This window comes from Aotus nancymaae, unplaced genomic scaffold, assembly GCF_030222135.1.
Source record: "Aotus nancymaae isolate 86718 unplaced genomic scaffold, 86718_ANA_hifiasm-v0.15.2.pri h1tg000073l, whole genome shotgun sequence".
Lineage (NCBI taxonomy): Eukaryota > Metazoa > Chordata > Mammalia > Primates > Aotidae > Aotus > Aotus nancymaae.
Genome location: NW_026988488.1, coordinates 3,596,880 through 3,609,011, shown reverse-complemented (window position 1 = coordinate 3,609,011; position 12,132 = coordinate 3,596,880). Strand labels below are relative to the sequence as shown.

Sequence of the window (12,132 nt, the reverse complement as noted above, 5' to 3'; positions counted from 1 at the left end):
GAAAAAATGCTCATCATCACTGGTCATTAGAGAAATTCAAATCAAAACCACATTGAGATACCATCTCACGCCAGTTAGAATGGCGATCACTAAAAAATCTGGAGACAACAGATACTGGAGAGGATGTGGAGAAATAGGAACGCTTTTACACTGTTGGTGGGAGTGTAAATTAGTTCAACCATTGTGGAAGACAGTGTGGCGATTCCTCAAGGACCTAGAAATAGAAATTCCATTTGATCCAGCAATCCCATTACTGGGCATATATCCAAAGGATTATAAATCATTCTATTTATAAGGACACATGCACACTAATGTTCATTGCACCACTGTTTACAATAGCAAAGACCTGGAAGCAAGACAAATGTCCATCAATGATAGACTGGACAGGGAAAATGTGGCACATATACACCATGGAATAATATGCAGCCATAAAAAATGATGAGTTCATGTCCTTTGCAGGGACATGGATGAACCTGGAAATCATCATTCTCAGCAAACTGACACAAGAACAGAAAATCAAACACTGCATGTTCTGACTCATAGGTGGATGTTGAAAAATGAGAACAGATGGACACAGGGAGGGGAGCATCACACACTGAGGTCTGTTAGGGGGGCCTAGGGGAGGGACAGTGGAGGGTAGGGAGTTGGGGAAGGGTAACATGGGGAGAAATGCCAGATATAGGTGATGGGGATGGAGGCAGCAAATCACACTGCCATGTGTGTACCTATGCAACAATCCTACATGTTCTTTACATGTATCCCAGAACCTAAAATGCAATTATATATGTATATATATATATATAACAAAAAAACAAAAAAAGAGACAAAAATGTAGACAAAGCTATTTATTTAAAAGGTTTATATCCACAAGTAGAATAATACATGCAATAAATACTGAAAAGAATGTTCAATCTAAAATAATCAAACAAATGTAAATCAAAGCAACAGTGAGTTTTGTTGATGTCGTTGTTTCCCTACAAGACAGTCATTTTGACAAGATTAAAAAAGATTTCCCCAGTGCTGATGAGGTTGTAAGGAAAGGAGCCCTCTTCAGATACTGCTAATAGAACTCTAAACTGATAATACAGCAAATCTCTCAAGAGAGCAATTTGGGTGTAGGTACCAAAAATTTTAATGTATGTATCCTCTGATGTAGCAATTCCTCATCTTAAAAATATATTCTGAAGAAATGTTTATAAAAGTGTGCAAAGAAGCATATGGAAGAATATTTGTAGTATAGCTTACAACAAGGGGTTATAATTTAGTTTGTAATTTACAACCTCATCAGCACTGGGGAAATCTTTTTAATCTTGTCACAGTAACTGTCTTGTAGGCAAACAATGACATCAACAAAACTTACTGTTGTTTTAATTTACACTTGTGTGATTATTCCAGGTTGAACATTCCTTTCAGAATTTATTGCATATATTATTCTACTTGTGGATATGAACCTTTTAAATAAATAGCTTTGTCTACATTTTTGTCTACTTTTATCTTTTCTTATTCATTCATTATTTCTTACTCTTCAAATTTTCAAATATACAGAAAATTTTTAAAAAATAGTGCAATGATCACCCTGTCACTTAGAGTCTATTGCTAACACTCCACCACCTTTAATTTGTCTAATCTATGTGTATGTACACATACACACACATACACACAGTTTTTGTTTGTTTGCTTTTGTTGAATCATTTGGAAGTAGAATGTAAACATCATGACATTTTATAGCTAAAATATTAGCAAGCATCTCATATTTCACTATAATGCCATTATTACACCTAAGAAAACTCCCTAATAACATCTAATATTCAGTCTATATCAATAATTTTGCTATTATCTCCAAAATGCCTCCTAAAGCTGTTTTTTACAAGCAGATTCACTCAAGGTTTGCACACTGCATTTGATTATTATGTCTCTAATCCTCCTATTGATAGTATTGACTTCTTCAAGAGACTAGACAAGTTGCCTTATAGAATGTTCATTCTAGATTTCTCTGCAAATTTTCCATTAATGCTTTCAATTTTTCTTTTATATTTTGGCTAGAATTAGCATGCATTAATATTCTTAGAGAAAGTAAAAAATTAATTACACAATACTGTCACTTCTAGGATTCTCTTCTGATACAGTAATCCAAAATGCAAGCTAGGATGTATGCATTCATTCATTGCAGCCTGATTTACAATATTCAAAAATACTGAAAAAACCTACATATCTAAGCAACAAACGATAAAGTAAGTAAATTATGACAAATCCTTGAGATAAAGTAGTATATAGTCATTAAAATGTAACATTATAATGGCATGGGAAAACGAACACAGTACAATGGTAAGTGAGAATAGTAGGATGCAAAACTGTACAAACCATATGATCATATATCTCTATACAAACTTGTATAAACACATAAAAATATTTAAAGTTATATCAAAAGTTATATGACAATTTATCTATAAATGATGTTTATTTACTTTGCAATTTTCTGCTTTCTGAAGTTCTATAATACACTTGTTTTTAGAATTAGGTTATATTTAAATACATTTTTAAAAGTTTTCTCTTATTAGTGAAGCCTAGCTCTGTTTTGCTATTATATTATTGATTCATTCAACAACATTCACATATGGAAACTAATTCTGCCTACTTCTCCCTCCCCATCCACCATTTATTTGTTTTCTAGAGACACCTGATACCTCCTGGAGCCCACATTTGCTAGAAACCCTGCTGGCTCACCGTCATTGTATACAGCGCCTTCATAGTCTTTCTCATAAAAGACTCCATGAGGCTGCATGCTGAATGGCTTGGAGGCACGGTTGTAGAAGACCACCTGAATGATGTCACCAACCTCAGCCCGGATAACTGGCCCTGGAAAATGGGAAGGAGAGACAATGAGAATGACTAAAGGGATGAACAGGGAGGAAGAAAATGGAAGAAGAAGGAGGGAGAGAAAAGGAAAGTCAATGTGAAGAAGATAAAGAACTCTTTTCTTTGTAATAATAAGAACAATCCCTTTCAAGTGTATTGAAATTTACAGTTATAAAAGACACTGGAAAATTCATTACATTATTCAATTGTCAAACATCATTTTATGGCATATAGGGCAGGAATTAACTCCAATTTACAGATGAGAAAATTTCAGCTGAGAGAAATTTAAATGGTTGATTAGCCATTCAACCAGGACCAGAGGCCAGGACTTTCTTTCATCCCACTGTCAGGCCCAATCTCATTTTCACTTACTTTATTGTCCCAGATCCCATAGCTGCATCTCTTGGTGGAACTATCTAAGAGAATTAGTATATCTTCTATCCAGGCACTGGAGTAGGTAAATAGAGCCACAACTTCTAAACTCTTCTGAACTTCACTACCCACCACATCTAATCTAGCTTAGGCCACCTTTGAGGCAGACCAAAAGTACCAAAACTGAGCACTTATGCTGGCTCTAACCCTTGGTCAGCGTTTCTAGCTTGGTGTCCTACTCAATTTCCATATCTAACATTACACCTCTTCTCAAAGACTGGGCACCCATACTGAAATCCAGTCAATAATAACTCCTTCACACTCACCACTCCTAGGGTGGATTTCTCATCATTATATCTCCCTATCCAGCTGATGTAAGATTTATTGTCCATTATTAGAGCTAGAATCAACTGGCACACACCTATCCCGAGTATGGTCTATTATATTAATTTCCAAAGTTTTTTCCATCTTGCCTATTTTATTTTCTGGTTCCATCGTGTTACTAAACCTCATCTAACTTTGATTTAGCCTTTCTAGAGACCTTCTTCAAGTTCAGACTCTAAGCCTATTCTGCATGCTTCCTGTTTCAAGCATGTCTGCATGTCATGCCAATCCGCTACTGGCCCCAGATTGCTGAGAACCTAGATAGTCTTACTTCCTTGTATAACCCTTTAGGAATACCTCTAGAGAAGGAATTCTAAAAGTGTGTACTGTATATCAGTGGTATTGGAAGACATTCACTGAAAAAAAGTGGAGATTCATGATAAACAAAAATAAATCTAAGGCTCTTAGAAATCCTGTAGCAAAAAAGCACTATTTAACTACTTAACTTAGTGTTTTTTCGAACACATTCAGACTCGTAACCCTTTTTCACAAAACAATCTTCTCATAAGACTCACTTTAGAAGACGCTGGTCTATAATGTGCTCCTAAGTCATGTCCAGGCCCAAGTTTCAAAGTCCTCCTCACTTTTCTGGCTCTAGTCAGTGAATTTCATAAGTTAAAAATTCCTCACCCAGGATTCCAAGATGCCTATCTTCTTCCAACTGCATCTTCTCCTGGAATGTTTCATCTTGAAAGGCTTCATATCTCACTTTCCAGTAAGTGCCCCCAATTCGGCTGGAACTCTTCTGGAAAAACTTATCTGAGTTACTGATGTATAAAAAGGAAAATATGATATGATTTATTAGGTATTCAAAATAGACTCCCATCTCACCCTTTGTCTCATCAAGTTACAAATGTTTATGTTTAGAAAGGACCTCAGAGCTCATCTGCGTTAACTCCCACCAGTGAAGATATCTCCTTTGATGACACCACTATTAAGTTATTTACAGCTTCTGCTTGAGCCTTTCCAAAGACAGGAAACTCATATCCAGAAGAGACAATCTCCCTTACTGTTTATTTTAAATTATTAGAATTCTTTTTTAGGGTAAGTTGGAATATTCTTGCTTGTAAGTTCCAGGCTCTGGAACCAGTTCTGCCCTCCAGAGACTCATAGTTTACCTCTGTTCTTAATCATCCTTAGGTATTAATAATCCTTTGTCTCACTCTAAAATGAAAGGCCACTAAATTAATAAGCCCAATTGGAGATCCTGGAATCTATGCTGAGACTCAAACACCAACTTTCCTGTTTGCTGCAGATTTACACTATTATTTTCTGCTAGAAGTATAACCATAAAGGATCTTCCCCCAACCCCTCTCTTAGTCATCTATCAAGTGCCTCCTCTGTGGAAGACCTGTCACAATTGATTGCCCAGTGAGTGGTGTGACATAAGACCCAGCAACTGAGTAGGGCACTAACCTCCTACTCTATCTCACCCACATCTGGGTAATGCATGAGGCAGGAGAACTTGGAGAAATTCCTTCAAAAGAATGAGCATGGAATAGCCAAAAGGCAGATTGCTTCCCTTCCTATATTTCTCAGAGTGCTTTTTATACGCCTACTCAAATGCCTCTTTCGGACTATAGAAAAGAAATGAAGAAGCAAGGAGGTAAATAATGGGTAAAGTGAATAAAAACTGGAAAAAATAGCTATTTCAACTGATACAGGAACTGGTCCCAACTGGGCTTTCCTTTATGATAATGGCCAGGAATTATAGTAGAACCAACTTGAAACTCTGCTTTGACCCTTTGCTGGGGATATGGAATAACCTCACAAAAAGCTTTGCTACCTGTATCACCCCAAGAGCAAGCTCTCTAGAGGGCCACAAGAACTTGGCTAACAGTTGTGTCATGTAACCCCAGCCAGACAATTATGTGCATCCCCAAGTAAAGTGAGAGGTTTCTAGGAAAAAGATAATAGGTGTTTGGAGCTGGACACAGAAGTAAGGAGAGGGAGCCTACTGCCTCTTACCTGCCTGGCTCTCTCAAACTCTTCCCAGTACTCCCATCATGTCCCATCGGGCCATAGTCCCACTGAATCTCATGGGCCTCAATGAAGTACTGTCGAACTTTGCCTGTGAGCAGGTCCACAGGAGGGGTCGTGGAGCAAGACTTGATGTTGTAGAGTGCCTGCATGCCATCTGAAGGAAGAACATTATAACTGGCCCCATTCTATCCAACAGGATTTTTACCCAGAAGACTCACTTTCCTCCTTCTGCTAGTGTTTCCTCCTCCAACTCTCCACTACTCTCTTTACTCCTGCTCCAAAATGGGCCACTTTCTCTCATTTTTAAAGCACCTGGCTGAGAGAGAGAGCCCAGGTAAAATTCAAGTACCTCCACTTGCTTATGCCACCACTGAGGCATTTACTAGATCCTCATTCCTGCCTCTGCATAAAGGCTCACATTGTAGCAACATCACAGAGACAGAAGTAAGGAAACCTGAGTTCAAGCTGGACCTTTAACCACTATCTGCAGGACCTTAGGCAAGTCACTTCCTCAGTCCGAGTTTCCCTCTTTTGCCAAAGGAGAGAATAGGAAAATCCACCTCACAGGACTGGTAAGAGCATCATATTTAAAATAGGGTTAATTATTTATAAACTGGGAAGCTCTCAAAATAAAAGAACATCTTCTCTTCATGGAGTTGAAGCTTCAGACTTGGGACTGTCAGGAAAATGTAGATTCTAAGTAGTGCTTTCAAATGTGGAATATACTATATTAAGTCAGCGTGGCAATGGATAGTATTGTCTTATATTGGCTTAGCAACTTATAGAACTCACTCAGCTACATTATTTTATTAGAGTCCCACAGCTTCCCAGCGAGATTGGAAATTTGTAAATTAGAAATCTGAGATATGATGAAGGTAGACGAAAGAATATTCATTCTCTTCAATATGTTTTATGTTAGGTTCTGTGTCAGGTGCTTTACATATTTTCTAAAGTTTCAGTCCCAGGGAGTATATATGTTACTTCTATCAATCTTCACAACCATCATACAAAATAGACTTTTAATGTCCCCTTTTGCAGATGAAGAAAACTAAAGATCAGAGAGGTTAAATAACTTGCCTGAGGTTGCACAGCTAGTCAGAGGTGGAGTTGAGACTTAAGCTCCCATCTTACGTGCTCATTTTCTTCTCTTAAATCTACTCTCTTGGTCACATGATCCCCCTATTCTCTAAGATTCAAAAATCACATTTTCTCTCTAAAATCTCATTACAGTTTTACGAGGTATACATCACTACTGCCATTAATAGGCTCAGAGAAGTGACATGACTTATCAAAGCTGGCTAAACAAGTGATGGAACCAGGATTTGAATCCAAGCATGTCTGTCTCTAAGGTCCATACTTATTCCATGATCATGCTGCATCTCTAACCCCAATCCATATTTATATTCTATTACCTAGAAAGCTTTGGTGGTAAGACATACCCAGGATAAAGGAGCACATGTAACTGGCCCTTATTGTGTCAAACCTGACACCCAAGATTTATTTTCCTCTTAATCTAATCCACTTCAAGTACTCACATATCATTTTTCTGACACCCTTCTAATTTACCATAAGTCAAATAATTCTTAAAATGGAAAGCTGAAGAGGATTTTGGAGACTATTTAGACCAACTTTCCCATTTTACTGATGTGGCAAATGTGGCCTAGAAATGGAAAGACACTTGCCTGAAGTCTTATAATACTTTTTTTTCTTTTTTCATCTTTTTTTCTTTTGAGGGCTTGGAGTTAGTTAGATGCCCTTGAACCTCGTTACACTTTGGAATTCATCATTATGTAACATGGGCTTCCTTCTTGGAGCTTGGAGCATCACTTCTCTCACTTTAAAGTACACATCAATCTCTCTAGTCAGAGAAAATGCTATCCTCTCAACAAACCTAGTGAAGAGACTCAAACTGAGAAAGATATGAGTTTTATTCTCAGATCTCTCATTTACCTACTATGAGATCATAACAGCTCTGTTCTGTGTTTCTGTTCCTTTGTGCTACAGATAAGGGAACTGAGATACAGAGCTATTAAGTAAATTTTTCAATAGCTCTGGATCTCAGTTCCTTTATCTGTAGAACAAAGGATATAACAATAAAAATGCATTGGGAAATTGAAAACATTTCAATAATATGATCTATGTAAAGAATATTTAGAATATTGTAAGCATTAGCACATACTCGTCCTATGGTCAATAGTAAGAGGTCAATAACAAATTTGCTGAATAAAGAACATACGAAAGAATGAATGATCAATTCTGACATTGCTCATTATATACCCTAAACTTCTCTTAAAGTTTTCATTTCTTTTCTGGATGAAATTTCTGTTATATATTTATTGGACATTTGCCATGGTGCCCTGGAGATAAACACTCATTCAGAAAAAATTAGCTGATTCCTTGATATGAGTAGCAATTAGAAATCATCTATTTCAACACATAATTTTTTTTTTAATCAAGGAAGGAAGGAGGGAGAGAGGGAGGGAAAAAGGGAGTGAGGGAGGAAGAGAAAAAGAGAAGAAAGAAAGAAAGAGAAAGAGAAAGGGGGAGAGAGAACAGGAGCCTTGCTCTATTGCCCAGGCTGGAATGCAATCTAAAAATAGGTATTAAAAACCTCTTTTATGCCGATAATTGTGCTTAACAGCAGAGACAGGAAGGAATAAGGCAGGAAAATAACAAACAAACAGCCAACCAATATTTCATTTAAGTCTGTGAAATGCTATGCAGATGCTGAAGAGTGATTTACTTCCAATTATGTGGTCACTTTCAAAATAGGTGTAATGTGATACTGAGAAAAATGTATGTTCTGTGGACCTGGGGTGAAGAATTCTATAAATGTTCACTGAATTTACTTGTTCCAGGTCTGAGTTCAAATCATAGATGTCCCTGTTAATTTTCTATCTCATTGATCCATCGAATATTAACAATGTGGTGTCAAAGTCTCCCGCTATTATTGTGCGGGAGTCCAAGTCTCTTTATAAGTCATTAAGAACTTGTCTTATGTATCTGGGTGTTCCTATATTGGGTGCATATATATTTATGATCATTGACTCCTGTTGTTGCATTGATCCTTTTACCATTATGTAATGTCCTTCTTTGTTTCTTTTAGTCTTTGTTGCTATTAAAGTCTATTTTGTCAGAGATGAAAGTTACAACTCTTGTTTTTTTTTTTTTTTTTTTTTTTTGGCTCTCCATTTGATTGGTACGTCCTCCACCAACCCTTTGTTTTAAGTCTTAGTATGTCCCTGCTTATCTGCTTATGAGATGGATCTGGATACAGCGTACCAATGGGTTTTGACTTTTTATTCAATTTGCCTGTCTGTGTCTTTGATTGGGGCATTTAGTCCATTTAAATTTAGGATTAATATTGATATTTGTGAGTTTAATATTGTCATTTAATGCTAGCTGGCTATTTTTCCCATTAGTTGATATAAATTCTTCATTATGGAGATACTCGTTACCTTTTGGTAAGTTTTTGGGATGACTGATACTGGTTGTTCCTTTCTGTGTATAGTGCTTCTTTCAGAAGCTCTTGTAAAGCAGGCCTGGTGGTGATGAAATCTCTGAGTGCTTGCTTGTTCGTGAACAATTTTTATTTTTCTTTCATTTATGAAGCTTAGTTTAGCTGGATATGAGATTATGGGTTGAAAATTCTTCTCTTTGAGGATATTGAATATTGACCCCCACTCTCTTTTAGTTTGTAAAGTTTCTGCTGAGAGATCTGCTGTGAGTCTGATAGGCTTCCCTTTATGGGTAACCTGACCTTTCTCTCTAGCTGCCCTTAGAATTTTCTCCTTTATTTCAACCCTGGTGAATCTAATCATTATGTGTCTTGGGATTGCTCTACTTGAGGTATATCTTTGTGGTGTTCTCTGTATTACCTAGAGTTGAGCATTGTCCTGCCTTACTAGGTTAGGAAAGTTTTCCTGAATAGTATCCTGAAGAATATTTTCCAGCTTGGATTCATTCTCTTCATGACATTCAGGTACACCTATCAAACGAAAATTAGGTCTTTTCACATAGTCCCATATTTCTTGGAGACTTTGCTCATTCCTTTTTACTCTTTCTTCTCTAATCTTGTCTTCTCATTTCATTTCATTAAGTTGGTCTTCGACCTCTGATATCCTTTCTTCTGCTTGATCAATTCAACTGTTAAAACCTGTGCATACTTCGCGGAGTTCTCGTATCATATTCTTCAGTTCCATTAATTCACTTATATTCCTCTCTAAATTGTCTATTCTCGTTAGGATTTTGTCAAACCTTTTTTCAAGGTTCTTAGTTTCTTTACATTGGGCTAGAACATGTTCTTTTAATTCACTGAAGTTTCTTATTATCCACATTCTGAAGGCTAATTCTATTAATGGAATGCACTCGTTCTCTATCAGGCCTTGTTCCCTTGTTGGTGAGGAACTGTGATCCCCTGTAGAGGGAGAGGCATTCTGATTTTGGGTAATTCTCAGTCTTTTTACGCTGGTTTCTTCCCGTCTTTATAAATGTATCCACCTGTCGTCTTTGTAATCACCGACTTTCAAATTAGGTCTCTGAGTGGACATCCAACTTGTTGATTCCCAGCTCCAAAATCTGAGCAACCCACTGCGCTGGCTAAAACAGCGGTGTTAAGTTTCATGGTGCTTTTCTGCCTGGGAATCTCCGGTCTGGCTTCCTTCTTGAGTCCCTTTTTCAATCAGCTAAATAGGTGACTCTGCCTTCCCGGAGCTCCAAAAGTCGACCAAAAGGGGACTCAGTCCTGTTTACTCTGCACCAGGAACCACCACACCAGGGCGCTGGCAAAATCACCACGCCTGCCACAAGAGTCGCACTGGCGACCTGTGGGGCTCCTCCACTGGGAATCTCCTGGTCCATTAGCAACAAAAATTCGTCTGAACGTGTGGTGTCTTCTCGTTCTCTATGCTTGCACTGGGACCTACAATCCTGAGCTGTTAGTAATTGGCCATCTTGGATCTCTCCCCTCAAGTCTTATAATACTTTTCACAAACCTAAGACTACAATTCAAACCTAATCAATTATCTACTGCTCTTTCCATGACCTCATATGCTCTTCCTCCCTTCTGATGCCTTTGATTTTTCTCAGTACATTGCTCTGCAATGCCATTACTTTAATGTTTCTCCCTTTGAAAACAAAACCTTCCACTCTTACCGTTATTTCGTTCCAACCAGAGTGCAACTATGTACCCACAATACACCATGATCTCCTATGGAAATGTTACTGTCTTTTAACTAATCTCTCCTTTACTCCCTGTTCAATAAGTTGAAAATGTCTCCAGGTCTTAATTGTTTAGAATTCTAAGCAAACAATAAAAAGCTTATTAAAAGAATTCCTATTCATCCCCAAAGCATCTTATGTTCAAGAGGGGGAAGGGAAGATTAAACACAGAGAGATGTGTCCAAGGTTACCGAACAAGTTTCCCAGCAGATTCAGGAAAAAACTTGGGTCCCCTGACTTCTAATCTAGTGTGCTATCCTTTGTCCCAAGATGCCTCAACTGGAAGACTTAACTTATCGCTGCAGGCCAGAGGCCCAGCCTCCTTTGACTATTATCATACCTCCCTCTTACACCCCAAGGGTTAGAAATGTTGGATCTCACCTCGAAAGTGACTGTTCACTTGACAGCTAACTAACCAGGTACCAGGTTCCCAGGGCACCATCTCAGCAGTCACAAAGGTAGCTGGAAAGATGTGAGCCACATCAGTGCGGTGTCCACGAGTGGTCAGCATCTGTCCATGGAAAAAAGCTGTATGGACATCAACTTCATTGCCCATGCCAAACAAGTGCCAGGCCACACGCTTCTGTGCACACATGTTCAGCTCTGGTAAATTCCCGTAAACAAAGCCATTGATTGCTGCAAAAGAAAACGCAAAGAAAATATCAGAATTAGGAAAGGATTGCCCAATGGAAGAAGCCTTACCATTTAATAATAATAGTAAGTAACATTTAAATGAGGTTATAAAGAGTACACTGTGTTAACCATGTGTATTATCTTCTTTAAATCTCAAAAACATCCCTGAGAAATAGGCAGATATTATTAGTCTCATTTAAAAAAAAAAAAAAAGAGAGAAGACCAAGGCTCAGAGAGGTGAATTTACTTCTTTCCTAAGGCCATAGAGCTACTAAGTGCTTAAAGCCAATATTCCAAACCAGAAATGTGAAGAAGCTCTCTAAGGAATTGAGTTATTTTGCAGGCTATTCTTTCAGGGTGGTTTTATTCTAAAAATTTCCACAGGACAATTGTCAAATTGGCTGACTAATTAGCATGGCTATTATAATCAATTGGTGTAAAACTCAAGAGAAAGTTGAGTTGTCTAAGCCATCCTTTACATCTTCTTTCTGAATTTTCACTTCCTTTTGTGACTGTCTGGTTTTTAGTCCACCCCAGTCACTAACGGCCAGTAAATGACTTCCTTAATGAAACAAAAACAAAATCGACTTGTTTATATTCCTAAAATCAGTTCTCCATTCATGCCTCAGAGATTCTGTGCCTTTAGTTTCTTTTTAATTTAATTAATATGGTCAATGCCCTTAT

The 12,132-nt window shown here is 37.7% G+C and overlaps 1 protein-coding gene across 9 annotated transcripts in view; it reads right to left on the bottom strand.

Annotated features, from left to right (window-relative positions):
* Positions 1-12,132, bottom strand: part of HEPH (hephaestin) — a 73,485-nt gene that overhangs the window by 43,036 nt on the left and 18,317 nt on the right. For all 9 annotated transcript variants that reach the window (XM_064367742.1, XM_064367744.1, XM_064367743.1 and 6 more), the window contains exons 6-9: positions 11,197-11,451; positions 5,581-5,749; positions 4,243-4,379; positions 2,725-2,856 (exon numbers count right to left, since the gene is read on the bottom strand). In XM_064367742.1, coding sequence (XP_064223812.1) covers positions 2,725-2,856; positions 4,243-4,379; positions 5,581-5,749; positions 11,197-11,451 — 693 coding nt within the window. The remainder of the gene's footprint in view (positions 1-2,724; positions 2,857-4,242; positions 4,380-5,580; positions 5,750-11,196; positions 11,452-12,132) is intronic.